At 43.8% G+C, this 15,023-nt stretch overlaps 1 protein-coding gene across 1 annotated transcript in view; it reads right to left on the bottom strand.

Annotated features, from left to right (window-relative positions):
• Window positions 1–590: 590 nt before the first annotated feature.
• LOC138295629 (mucin-like protein) overlaps window positions 591–15,023 on the bottom strand; it is a 447,313-nt gene continuing 432,880 nt past the window's right edge. Inside the window, exon 20 of the mRNA XM_069234035.1 lies at window positions 591–1,930. Coding sequence (XP_069090136.1) covers window positions 1,837–1,930 — 94 coding nt within the window. The 3' untranslated portion in view covers window positions 591–1,836. The remainder of the gene's footprint in view (window positions 1,931–15,023) is intronic.

The following is a 15,023-nucleotide window of genomic DNA, read 5'->3' on the forward strand; positions in this document are numbered from 1 at the left end:
GTACTTATTCTCATTTCTTGGTTGAATGTAAACAGCGATTAGGTGCTGGCGATCTTCGGGCAAGTAATCCCCCCTATTCTCTGTTTAGCAGTCTGTTATAACGGAGGGAATGTCTTTTGGTATCATTTAGTAGGTTCTTATCCGTCCAAAGGCTTCAGAGGAATTCCCTTGGAATTTACAGTCATGGACTAGAAAGGAAATAGATGGCACTATAAATACATAGGACGAATAAGAACCTACTAAATGATACCAAAAGACATTCCCTCCTTTATAACAGACTGCTAGCCCAAAAGAGCAGCAGCATATACAAAGAATGACTCCAGTGCAAAGAACTTTTTTCCATAATTTTCTTTAGTTTAATTTTTTAATGTTATGTGTTTATGTATTTAGAATAACGGTGAGACCAGTTGTATAGAATGTTTTTTTTCTATAATTTTTGTCAGAACTCACTAACACGGGGAGATTGTTGATAGAGAAAAGCCCAAAAGAACAGACCAACAATGTTGAAAATAAAATAGACAATAAGTGTCTTCGAGTGAGTAATTGATTTCCTCGCTTAGGATTTATATCACTTCATAGATCTATCTCGCCTGTATATATAATTTATGCTGCCCGTTATTGGTCAGGTTATGCAGTTCCAACGGTATATGTTGGTATTTAGTGTAATCACTATTTAATGCACCATGCATTTTAGGGCTTGTGCCTCATGTATTTTGTCTTTTTGTGTATTATGTGGGGTTCTGGGCTTGGTGGTTCATTTTATCTTTATATCTCAGGATTGTTTTACATTTCCAGGCAGGAATGTCCTCTTTTAATATGTCATGCGTGTTTAAATCAAGGCGTGTGGTTTTGACATGAATTCAGTTTTGATTGTAGTGTATTTTTTATTGCTTTTTTTTGTTTATTTGTTTTGGATTTTATTATCTGCACAATAAAACCATTCATTAAAAATCGAAAGTACAAACAGCAACTGATGCCAGGCTTTTGTATAGACATTTTGCAAGAGTTATAGACAAAACAGGGATAATGAATAAACACGAGTTCCTCTAGAAAGCATTAATGTCGTAGTGTGCAAAAATCCGTTACTGTCATGAGCTCTGGCTATAGAGCATATTCACTGCTTCTATTTGCCTGCTGCTCGTATAGCAACTGAAGCTGAACACAACTGCACATAATGAGGGGAATAAACATGCCCACCGTCTGTTTCTCTTGATGTATCTGTTGGTTCAGTTGGGAACCTGTAACTGATCATTGATGTTTAATGTTTTCTATTTGGTGGTAGGTTGTACTTTTATATAATGGAGTGGATTTGTTTTTATTGTGCCGGGCATTTATATTCCAATATCTGAAAAGGTGTATCTTGGGTCAAAATTATTCGTAACTGGGCAACTGGAATTTCCACCTTGCAAAACATAACGTTGTGTTCCCTGAGTAACTTAACAAGGGAATCCAGCCTGAAAGCCCAATCCAAGCTACATTTACTCTGAGGTCTAGAACTAAGGGCCTAATTTAGAGTTTGGCGGATGAGTATTTCCTCACAAACGTGAAGGATATACCATCCGCCGTATTACAAGTGAATTAGGGTATAATTCACTTGCAGTTAGCGAACAGGATATGTGTCATGATTGGAACACAGTACCCATCTGCCAAAATCTACATCAGGCCCAGTTTCTCTATTAAACATAATTCCTAACACAAACCAGTAATTGTGTTTTCTTTAAGGGGAAGTTGTACAAGCTGCTGAAAAGTGAACATTTATATCATTTTTCGAAAATAATGAGGACATAATTGAAAAGACTACACAGTATTTTTTTAAATTACAACTATTTTCACATCTCATCTGTACGGGGGTATAAAATGAACTTTATAAACAGCAAAGTCTTGATTTGAATTGTTCTGGTGTAGATTTTCATCCTCGGTTTTGGCAATCCTGTAAAGTAAAAATGGAAATATATTTGAAAAAAGCAGTATCAAAATTATATAAATTACAGTAGGTCGCAGTCCCTTCCATTAAAAACGTCCATGATATAAAAATAGAAATAACTATGTTATAAAATAGCATGATTTCTTATTTTACGACTATACAATAGTTTGCACAGTAACATGAATATGACATAGAGTTATTTCCTGTGCCCCGCACAATCAATGGCTTTAAACTTGACATAACGTGCCAATAAAAGATCTGCTTTTCCTCTGTGTCTGCTGCTTGCGCTGGCAAGGCTGTTTTGGAAACATCACAGGACTTGGCAATTTGAGCTTATTTGTCCAATGGTATGTGCCATACTTGAGTCAGACTAGAGATAGTGATAATCATAAATAGAAAAATTCAGACCATCGAGACAGAAGGCAGAAATAAATTATGAGGTTGCCATGTTTGAAATATTTTGGGGTGAGGATTAAATAGTGGAGCTGTCATTTCCAGTTCCACATTAAATTTGGTGTACGGCAGTCGGCTGAATCCATTAAACAGTAGCATTCTTCATAATTTATCTTCGGAATCACATCCATCCAGCTGCCACCATCGTCATATTACTCCATTAATTCTTCCATCTAACCAACCATCCCATCCATCCATCCATCAATCTATTAAAGTGCAACATTAGGGGCCATTATGAGTAGGCCAGTACTTGTGCCTTAAACTATGGATATTGCAGACACTGATAACTCAGACTGGTGAGGGGAAATTACGTAACTGGGGAAAAACACGGGGAACTAGTGTTTCTGTGCTAATACCTGCATGTTTTTTGCCATTTAATGGCAAACTTTCACAAGGACATTTTGCCTGATTTCAGTAGTCAAAGTGTCTGGGTGAAAAAGCACACAACATGCTACTGTGTTATTGTACTCTCAAAGCATTTCATAACTTTTATTACTAAACCCATTAGGATTAATGGGGAACTTGTAATTGGCCCAGTTTCAAATTGATCCTTTTTGGTTGGTCACCACCAGTTTATTTTTATTTTTTGGACTTTCTAGCTGGTAATCCTAAATGCTAACGTGGACACTTGTATCCAGTGCCCAGTGTACATGCTGTGACCCCTAAACATATTACAATTGGCTTTCAACCATGATTTGCACATTTACCTCTAATTTTAAGTATATGCTGCAAAAATGCATCCATGTCATAGACAGTGAAATACCTCTATGGCCTGCAGTACCTATTGTGCCATGCTCTACAGAGGCACTGAAAACATGGATCCAGGCTTACCCTGTGTAGTAAGACAGCTGCATAGTAAAACCTCCATTGTGATCCTGTCAAATCAACCCTTTTGTAGCCCTTATACCCCACAAGTCAGAGTGCATGGTATTTAAAAGTAAGACATGTAGATAGTTAGTGTTGCAATGTTCCTACGTGATAAAGCCCAAAAAACTAGTTTCACTGTGGTGGGCCTCTTTGTTCTATGTGGAAACCAGAGTGCAAATTAGAAATGTAGTACTGTTATTTCGGGAATGAGTCCAGCTAGACAAATAATGAAACCGCTGTTTATATTAAAAAATCAACAATAAAGTTGGATTTTTAATAAATATTTAGGAAAAGTAAGTTCTAGGAAGTTATCGTTTCCATGACTTAGCTTTTGGGTGGCTAATTAGCATTAGCTCTGACAGCTGGCCAGCCTGTCCTTGGCCTGAATGAGGTGTGATAGAGGTGACAAATTCCTACCAGGAGCTGTACAATTGGTCAGTTTGTGTGCAGGTCAACCTCAATGGGCAGCTATGACCCCTCTGAGCTTAGCAGGGTATTCAAGGTGAGGGTTGTGGGCATACTGTAAGCACAAACATGTCAAATCCTGGATGGTCTGTCTGAGGCACGTGTAGAACATTTGAGCTCTTGAAAGGAATCAAACAGGATCAGATAACAATTCCTGTGTATCTCCTTTCTGGTGACTGAGATACCCTGCTTTGTTTTTACTTGACTTCTGTCTCCTGTTTTATCGTGGGGTCAGGGCTTACTTGAAACTAGATTTTAGTGTTAGGTATGGTAGGAGTAAATTGGTGATTTACATAGTATCCCTCCAAACACAACCCCCATCTCTCAGAACCCAAGTTTACTGTTCATTGAAGACTTCAGACATCTTGGCATTGCTGTGGCACATGGCATTTTGGGCCTGCAGTAAGGCAGACAGTACCTACTGAAAAAGTGGGCAGTGTTTCCCAGTGGACGTTTTACTGATTGTTTTAGGAGTACCCATAAGTCACCCCATCAACCATAAACCCTCCGTAGAACCGTTTCTGGACCTGCAGAAGATCAGAAAAGGACTAGGTTGTCTGCCCATGACCTGAAAGAATCCCTGAAGGACTGGACCTGCTCCACTTGTACCCAGTACAAAGAAGTGGACTCCAAGGGTCAATTGGCTAACAACATGTGTGGCCATATGGACACAAGCTGCAAGTGGCCTTTTATTGAAGTACCCAGCTGATCACTGCCTACTGGACCTTGATTGGACTTTGTTGTGAACCTCTGCCCAACCCTGTCTCCATGTGCCTCTCCTGAAGTCCTGGCAAGCCACTGAATTGTACTACTGTGGTTGTTTGGACACCAGATGAAAATATGAAAACTTTTGAAAACCTTTTCTCCAGAGCCTCAGCGAGACGCACTGGAAAAAGCATCCGACCAGCAGACTTATGAAGTCAGATTGAATTTCAGCTTTGTCACAGTCAAGCCTCGTAGCACCTCCACAAAACTAAGGGGGTCATTCTGACTCCCGCCGGCCACGGTAAACGCGGTGCCGGCGGGAGCCACCAGAATACCGCTGCGCGGTCAGAAGACCGCCGCGGTTATTCTGTGTTTCCCGCTGGGCTGGCGGGCGACCGCCAGAAGGCCGCCCGCCAGCCCAGCGGGAAACCCCTTCCCACGAGGAAGCCGGCTCCGAATGGAGCCGGCGGAGTGGGAAGGGTGCGACGGGTGCAGTAGCACCCGTCGCGATTTTCAGTGTCTGCATGGCAGACACTGAAAATCTTTTAGGGGCCCTCTTACGGGGGCCCCTGCAGTGCCCATGCCGTCTCTTTCTGCATTAGGGCTTAGAAGAAATGTAAACACTTCTCTTTAAAAAAAAGTGGAGAAGACCCTTTCTGAATTGGGACTTAATACCGTTTTTATGCCTTTTGTCTCCCATACTTTTCACTAGGACCAATCCACTTGTATCTGACCAGGACTCCATTGCAGTGAGCCTCAAATTGCTTCTACAGTCCCTGTCTACCACTCTCATCGACTATCATTGGTGCTTTCTGCTTTCTTTGTTCTGGTTAAATCTTTAAAAATACGTATTTCTGATTCAAGCTGTTTGATTTTTATAATTTTGGTAGTATTTTGCTCATAACATTTTCTCTTTATTTTAAAAGTGGCTATGAAGTTGTATTGTGGTTTGTGTGACTTTTCCTACTGTGGATACTTTAATACATTTCACATTGCCTTTGAAATAAGCCTGACTCCTTGGTGTCATGTTACCAGAGATTTAACAGAGTTTTATTTTACTCAAATTGTCTGACATCTACAAAATAGTGAACTTTTCCTCTAAGGTCTCTGCTACAGACAACTCTAGCTGTCTGCATGCAGACCTTCAGTTTCCTATTAATAACATATACCTAGAGTAGTTTTGAGTTAGCCCCTTGCTCATGAATGGATAGCTTTGTTGTCTACATCAGTTTTCTTCCCCTGATTCAATGACTTTCTTCCTTGTTCATGCGTTTGTCCCTAATCAAGAAGCAATTCAGTCTCATATTGCTCTCATTGGATTATTTGTATCCTTCCTTTGCCTAATTGAGCAAAATGTTTTTTAGGTCTGGCCTGACAGTGCAGCTGTCTGTGTCACCTATTGTTATAATTTATTTACTGTACAGATGCAGTGTGCTTTTGATCTGCCATAGAGAAGTATCACTCTCTCACCTCATGCTATTGGTTGTTTGGTGTATTATTCTGCTTCTTTTGGAATACTTGGCTTGCAATGCATGCAGGATTATTTTGCATTCAAAGATACACTCCATCATCACATATTCAGTTCATTACATCACACATGCATTTTTTACCTAGAGCATTTTATAAATGTTTTCATCAGGACTCGAGTGCGAGCATGATCATATGACAGCCACACATTGGTTTGTGCCTTTTCCTAAAATGGTCCGAAAATGGATGAAATCTCAAATGATCAACAACCAAGTTCCGAGATCTCGCAAGACTTCAGAAAGCAACAATCATTTTTTGTTTGTATTTTAAAATGTTCATTGATATGTGTGATACACAATTATCTGGAATCATCTTTGCACAAGTCACTTCATTATATGATAATTGTAAATACAGCAACAATAGTTCCTTGAGTTTATTCATGCTCTACAGGGATTTCTGATTGCTATGTGTTAGAAATTGGGTCTCTAATTGGCAGAGGTATAAGGGACCACAATCCTAGTCAGGGTAAGCCACTACACACCTAAATCATCCTGTGCTCACCCTCTGGTCGCTTGGCACAGAGCAGGTAGACTTAACTTAGAAGGCAATGTGTAAAGTATTTGTGCAATAACTCATATTTATACTCCTGCTTATACTCAGACCTACATACAGTAACACAGTGAAAACACCACAAAAATTACTCCACACCAGTTTCGAAAAATAGATAATATTTATCTGAATAAAATAAGACCAAAACAACAAAAATCCAGTAGGCACATGCCATATTACTTTTTAAAGGTTTAAATGAGTCCCAATCCTTAAGAATCAGTGGTTGTATCCTTGTAGCACACAGTACCTGCGATAAATCAAAAATAACGATAAACCGGGGGGGAGGAAGAGATTTGTTGAAAAATATGCCTTGGATTTTTGGGTGTGGCACAGATGATGCTTTGTTTCTTTCCATGCTGCAAGGTGGTGTGTCAATTTTCAAGAGCACAGCCTTGGTTCCTCGCTGAGATATGGGGACATTTTGACATCCAAGGGTGATACACTGAAAATCCCTGACACGCTGGTAAAAAGGAGCAGGCTCTGTGTCAATCCAGTAGCTGATGCAGCAGTCTTTCAGCCAGGAGGCAGGCGCTGTCTCGATTTCTGCTAGCATTGTGTCAATTTTCCGATGCACCGTGATTTTCTTCTCTTTGGTAATTGTTTGTGGCCCTGAGACTTCAGAACAGGAGACAAGCTCAAACCAACTCCTTGGAGATCATTTGTGGGGAAGGCAAAGTCCTTCTAGCAGAGTCAGGGGCCAGCAGTCAGCAGGGCAACAAGCAGGGCAGCAGTTCTTCGAGCAAAGCAGACCAGATGAATCGTTTGGGTAGCTAGGCAGTCCCTCTGACAGATTCCATTTGTAGATCCAGAAGTGTCTGATTTGGTGGGGTCAGAGACCCAATGTACATAACCAAAGTGCCTTTGAAGTGGGGGAAACTTCAAAGAGTGGTTTTGAAGTACACAAGTTCCCCTTTCAGCCAAGCCCTGTCTGCCAGGAGCACTGTAGGGAGTTATCAGTCCTTTTCCTGAGGGCAGGCCACTGTCCTTTGGAATGTAAGTGAAAGCCAATCCACCCTTCCTGCCCAGAGCAACCCATCAGTATGCAGATGAATGCAGATGCAGCTGAGTGGCCTGTGTTTATGGCTGTCTGGGTGAAATGCACAAAGGGAGCTGTCAACCAGCACAGCACAGACCTGGATTGAGACAGGCTGTAAGGCACAGAAGGCAGTACGTGTAGAGATATGCCCACTTTCTAAAAGTGGCATTTCTAAAATAGGAATATTAAATCCAACTTCATCAGTAAGCAGGATTTTCGATTACCATTCTGGCCATACTAAACATGATAGGGTTACTCCTTTCAGATGATAATCTACCAGTTAAAAGTACATAAGGGCAGTTCGAATGATAGCCTATGAGAGGAGAAGGCCTCAAAGAAGTGAGAAAAGAATTTGTGAGGTTTTCACTACCAGGACATCTAAAACACAGAAGTGCATATCGTGCCTTTTAGTGACATAGCACCCTGCCCTAGGGGTTACCTAGGGCCTCCCTTAAGGGTGACATATGTAGAAAAAGGGGAGTCTAAGGTTTGGCAAGTAGTTTTAAATGACAAGGCGAAGTGGCAGTGAAACTTCACACACAGGCCTTGCAATGGCAGGACTGAAACATGGTTAAGTGGCTACTTTTTGGGTGGTACAATCTCTACTGCAGGCCCACTGGTAGCATTTAAGTTACAGGCCCTGGGCACCTCTAGTGCACGTTACTAGGGTCTTACAGGTACATTAAATATGCCAATTGGGTAAGAGCCATGGTTACCATGCTTGGGGGGGGGGGAGCACATGCACTTTAGCACTGGTCAGCACTGGTAAAGTGTGCAGAATCATAAAACGAGCAAAATCAGGGTGAGAAAAATGGAGGGAGGCAGGTACAAAGTTGGGGAATAACAACCCTAAGGCTGTCAGGTCTAACACTATGTGATTCACAACAGTGATTAGCATAGCAATAATAGACCAAAAAAAAGAATAAAACAATTCTCATCAGCAGTCTAACAAAACTCATATAATTTTCACCCTTAAACCTCAACTATGGGTATAATAACGGTAAAGTTCATCGTCAAGTACCTTCAAAAGTCAGACAGAAAGAACACGATGCATCTTATATAGAAAGGTACGCAGGGTTCTTTATGAGGGAATGGGGCATTGGACCCTGTTTATTTTGTCATATTAAATGTTTAATAATGGCATTTATCACATATTCATTTTTTATCCGCAGTGTACGGCATAACCCAGGGCAAAGTTACAGGACAGAGCAAGGGGGAGGGGGGAATCACCGCTCTGAGCTTGCTTCATGATTGGCAAGTGCTGGGCCTCCTTAGGGTGAAGTGCTCATGTCAGATGGACGAGTGCCTTGCTGTGTCCAGCCTGACATGCTCACTTGAACCCTCACATATCGCTGCAATGTAGAAGCCCGGGGATTGCTGGCACAGCCCCAAAGGCTCCAAATGAGCGTTGGCAGTGCCTGACTGAGCCAATCCTTGCACTGCTCTCTTGCTGTTTCCTAACAGAAACAGCAAGAGGGCAGCATCTAGGATGGCTCAGGAGACATGGGGTGAGTCAGGGCATGAGTGAGGTGAGGTCATAACTTCCATGCTGGTGGCATGCACGCGCATCTGGAGTGGAGCCCGAGACAAAGAAAAAGCCATCATGTTTGTTGCTGACTCTGAACTGGACGGTGAGTGTGTTTAAACTTTTACTCAGCCTAAAGTCAAATAGCCACCTGGAAGCTAAGGCGTGGGTAAGGAGGGTGAGATATGCATGAACTACACGCAGATAGGGACTACCTAAGACTAATGCCAGCCTGATATGAAAGGGAGAGCCAAGAACACATGTTGCATAACTTTATATTCTTTGTACTGCAGCATTAAGATTGATGCACACTTCTTTCTCAGACACACACACTGGCCACTAATAGATTACTACACCCTCAGACTAGGGTGGCCACCCCGCCAGTATTTTACCTAGTGCTCTACCCCGCCTTCCTCTCTTTCTTGTGCTGCAGTAGTAGGGCCATGGCCAGTGTGGGAAGCCTGGGCGTCTTCTGCAGGAGTGAGGCACACAGGAGCTGTCAGGTGCATGGTGACCCACTGTGGGATATGTCACCTCTCCTACCTTGTGCTGCTGCCAGTGTGTGTCTGCTTTCTTGATTTCCTGCTAGTGTTGCACAGGGTTTTGTCACACACTCACTGCAACAATTTACTGCTGCAGACTTTCTTGTCATGTTCACCAATATACTCAGCATTTCACAGCTATTTTGTGGGCCATTGAGCAAGCAAACAAAAGGAGGAACTCAAACACAACACAAAACTGTGGGGTTACTAAACAACACTGTCTTTGCCTCTTATGCCATGCTGACTGGTTGTGTAGCTCCTAGGCTGCTTCAAAGCACTTCCCCAAACATCAGAGGAAAGGCAGGGACTTAAGAAAGTAAGACTGAGTAGGTGAGAGAGCAGTTCTTCCCACTTGAAGTTGTCAAAAGTCACATGGGAGCAGTTTGCTCATGCTTGTTTTTTCCCTTTTGTATTCTGGTTTGTGCATAATTGACTTTTCATTGCAAAAGGCTGAGCTACAAGACTTGCAATGCAAGAGGTAGGATATTGCCTGAAAAAAGACTGGCACAACTGGGGTAGAGTCTGTGACAGTACAGCTACACCTAAAGGCAGGACCAGTGGAGTTATGCAGTAGGGGAGGGCCCAGTTATGCAGCTACCTTAACTAAATTATGCAGGAAGAAAAGGTGAATTATACAGGTGTATTATGTGATAGTATTACATCATTATTTTATCATTTTTGAACAAGGTAACAATGTCTGGGCAAAGATTTCACCTTATGAGTACCAGTTTAACACCCAAATACATCAATAAGCAATTTAAAGATGACCAGTCAACCTTTGCGAAGAGCTTCTCATTGCATGGTGACATGTCACCATGCTTTTTGTTACTTTTGTTATCTGTTTGAGCTAGAAAGATTTTTTTTGTTAAAATCTGCAGATTATGCAGGAGCAGATGGAGTATGTAATAAATGCAGCAACTCCACAGTTATGCGGAAAAAGCAGCGACTGCAGAATCGCATCATTCCAATGGCCTTGCCAATAGGCCTGTGTCTCTGAAGGGCCAGCGTGACAAGAAAAGTCAGTTGCACACCAGGGAATTTGGCACCCCATTTCTACTATTGTACAGACTCCCTATTAGTGTTTCACTGGCTTAAGTCTGTCTGGAATGTTCCTGACTTCCCTCTGGGCCACCAGGCTACCTCACTCACCAGGCCCCTTGACTATTGTGCCCCACTGGATACGTGCCAGTCCAGGCTGAGTCCAGGTCTGTTGCATCTCTCCCATCCCATCACAAATTCAAAAGACACCAGAAAGTTCTTTATATTAATATTCTGGTTCCTCTTGGATGAAATCTAATTAAAGTGGTGACATAGCTGTGCAAATATCTCTGCATTTGTCAAGCTGATGGGAAGACGAATAACTGAGGGTGAAATAGCCCATTTTACCGGGTCAGAGTTTGTCTGCTATGTCAGGCGGTCAGTATTGTCAAGGAAATAGGTGATATGCCACCTGTTTCCAAATTGTGCCCATGGACTCTTTATTGATGACATAACTACACTTTCCCAATTGCTTTATTAACCTTCTAGCTTTCTCAAATTAGCTTGAAAATGCACCATTTTCCCACTTATTTTTTCTAAACTTTCTAGGGGAGAGAACCCCACCAAACCCTCCTTATGGCAGGTGCGCTCACTTGCTATGCTCGCTCGCCCTGCTCGCTCGCCACCACACACTCACCACTAAATTCTACATCCCACCACTTTCAAAATGTCACCAGCCACCACTGAAGTTATAACCAGTACAAATAAACTCACATGAAACATCCAAAAGCTACATTGCATTAAGACAGTGTATTTTTGCTGAGCAGCGCAAGTCTATTGCTTGATACTACACCACACTGTCATCACCTTCCAATCTACAGTCTTCTTCAATCTTGGCCAAGTACCTAATCAACGGTCACAAAATAACTTTGGGATGAGATGTGCTCCACTGCAGCTTGACTGGGGCCTGCACATCTTGATCATACACCACCATAAAGTGACTAATATAGTCAGCTTCTTTGGGAGTTGATCTGTGCATCTATAACATGAAATAGTATAAAATATGCTATTGAATGCAGACACCTTTGGCACAATGAGCTTTAGTTCAGGTGTTGTATGTGCATTTACAGCATTGTATGATAATAGCAATGTAAAAATGTGAAATGTAAAGCTTGTGTCTACTATTAATGGCCAGATATTTATATCTCCACTCAAACTTGTTTCCGCTGTATTCTGGTAAAATATCCAGACATTTATGGGTGGTACGATAAATCAGCCAGCTGAATGAAGACTGCAAAAATCTGTGCAAAAGGAATTGTTAGAAATTGGGTATCTAGTTAGCTAGGGTATGCACATAAGCCAGGCAGAACCCACCCACTCTAGTCAGGGCAAGGGAGTTACCTGCCCAAGATAACACCTGCTCACCCCCTTGGTAGCTCTGCATGAGCAGTTAGGCCTTTCCCAGAGGCAGTGTGTAAAGCAATTGCACAACACACACAACATGTGTGAAGCACTATCCCCACCACAAAGGAAACAAAACACCAGGTTATATATAAATAAACTGTATTGTACACAACATCATTCGATCAAACACAACATGTCAGTAATACCCTGCCACACAAGCAGTTGTCAGAACATTACACAGTTACTAGTACTCTGCAAAAGCCAGCAATAGTCACATAAAACACATAGGTTACTGATTATCCTGCAACATAAGCAGTAGTCAGGTGAACATTGCTAAAATGCACATATCATGGTAAAACACATATCATCATAAATGCATAAGGTCACAGTAAAAATGTTACAAAAAATGCACATGCCCTAGTAAACATATCATCATAAATGCCCACAAAAGGAACATCAGAGAACACATGGCAAAACATGAAAACATATCAGTATGCACAGATCATCAACATATTGCACCATCGTGCACATCAGAAAGCCATTGTTCCAAGGGGGCACAGGTCAGCCTATTAACCAGGGCTGCCATGCGCTAGGTGAAAGCAGGGACATCCATGTCCTAATCCTGGAACTCCTCTAGCTTCGAGTACAGTGGACACAAACTGGCCCTCGAAGGGACGGCCTCTGTTAAGGCCTCCGTTAAGGCCTATGTCTGTCCTGCAAAGTAATGCTCCCAACAATCAAGGCCCCCGCAATCCCCAGAACATGCCGGTGGGGGGAGGAACAACTAAGAAAGCCCACACCCAGGTAGGAAGCGACCCCACTCCTCGAATGGGGGCCACCTAAAGCAACAAAAGGCTCCTGATGAGGCTTGAGGAGGCCCGCACGGCTCAACGTGGTGATCCAGCCCTCAAGCCCGCTCGGGGATGGGAGGCCACCTGATATTCCCAGCTGGTGGCGATACTCTGCTTCGGGATGCTGCTTCGCCTACGGCAGACAAGCAGCAGTCGTACAGGGTCGAGCGCTCCTCCAGGGGCGTGGCGTGGACATGGCGGCTCCACTGACCTCATGTGGCCCTCGACAGCCGGTCTTCCACACAGGCAGAGACCTGCTTCTTTAAAACTCAGGTTGCGGCGGTGAAGCACTCAAAGTAGATGCCTGCCTGTGCCCTGGGGGCAGTTCTCTCAGCGCTCCTCTCTCCAGGGGCAACAGACAGAGTGCAATCGCTACCTCCATCATTTGCCTGTGTCTCGGGGGCACATAAAGAAGAGTGTTCGGATGCGCTAGTCCTGCCCGGGCCACGTCGGTTATTACTCCCTCGGGGAAATGAAGAAAATCACTCTTAATATGCTTTAAACCAACAAATCTGAGTGCTCTTCATGCGCTAGGTTCCAGCACAGGAGCCTTCAGAGCACTGTCCTTGCGCTTTTAGCAATGAAGTTGCAGGGAGCAGGGGCCACAGCACCTAGCCCCTGGAGACAACAATTGGAAACACAGGGCAGTAGGCCCAATGAGCAGACCAGCACAAAGAGTTCCAGTCAGGCAGTTCCTCTTAGTGACCCAACAGGTCACAGGTCAGCACAACAGCAGCAGTCCAAGGCGGTTCATGGTGAGTCGCTCCAGCAGCATTCTGTGTCCATGTCAGTTGTTTAAGAGTGTCTCTTTTTCATGGGCAAAACCCCTGGTACTTATACTCAGTTTTGCACAGCTTTTTTTATTTGTATTTATTTATTCATTTATTGTAACAGCAGACAACAAACAGACAAGGTTGCCCCTTCAGCCCACACAGTATAGGAACGAATGCATTGACAACTTAATTTAACCACGAAGTCTCGCCAGGCCCAAACAGTGCCAAATGTCTCTAAGCATCCATGAGGTTCTAGCAGGCAAAGTCCAGCAACAATATCAAATGTCATGTATATACAGCCTACATCCGAACCAGCCTCAGCAGACCGCCAAGCCCAAGGAGCAAACCCAGAAAAAGCAATCAACAGAAGGAAAAAAGAAAAAACAAACAAGGAGGAGGCCGGGAGGAACCAGTCAGCACCATCAGCAAGCATCTCACTCAGCAGCCACGCACAGAAGCGAGGACCTAACCAATGTATCAGGATATCCAGTCAGCAGAAATGCTCCTCATTTACACACAGACGCAAGATAGGATCGGAGGGTCACCCAAATATCTCGTGGTCTAGAGCCCTCCGGCGCCAGTTCCCAATAAATTGTCAATTGCTCCTGGCAAAACGCAGCATCCCGCAGCCAGTCTGAAATTCAAGGAGCTCAACCCCGGCCCCAGCAAATTGCCACCCTATGCTTCGCCAACAGTAGCAGCATACCGACTACTCGCCGCACCCTCAACGGCACCCCACTCACCTTACCCAACAACGCTACTACAGGAGACGGAGTTAGCTCCAGTCCCGTCATCTCGGCAAGCACACGAAAAACCTCCCTCCAGAAGTCATATACTTCTGCACAGTGCCACGCTAAATGGAGAAAATCAGCGGCCGGAGCCTGGCATCTTACACAGGCGTCCTCCGCTCGCAGCCCCATAACGCACAGGCTTCGAGGGGTATAATACAAGCGGTGTAGAAACTTAAAGTGAATAAGGCGCAACCTATAGTTGGGCGATAGCTCCTTCATATGCGCACAGCACGCCCTCCAGACATCCTCTGAAATGTCCTCCCGCACATCCGCTGCCCACTTCGCCCTAGCAGCCAGCCCCAGTCCTCCCCTGCTCCTGTATACAGCCATACAATTTAGTAATAAGCTTCTTCGGTGACTGTACACTCCACAGCACCTCCAACACGCAGCAAATCGGTGGAATCTCAGGAAGACTAGGATACCGTGCGCGCAGCATAGCGCGTATCTGCAGCACAAACAAGTGATGCGGCATGTTAGCAGGCCCATCCCCCAGTAGTTCCCCCGGGGACCTCAACCTCCCATCGGCAAACCAGTCCTCCAAGGATACCAAGTCCGAAGTACGAAGAAAATTCTGCAGCTGCGAATCATGAAAACATCGCCTCATCCGCCACAGCCATCACGGACATAGACGGC

The sequence above is a fragment of the Pleurodeles waltl genome, chromosome 5, assembly GCF_031143425.1.
Source record: "Pleurodeles waltl isolate 20211129_DDA chromosome 5, aPleWal1.hap1.20221129, whole genome shotgun sequence".
In the NCBI taxonomy this organism is placed as follows: domain Eukaryota; kingdom Metazoa; phylum Chordata; class Amphibia; order Caudata; family Salamandridae; genus Pleurodeles; species Pleurodeles waltl.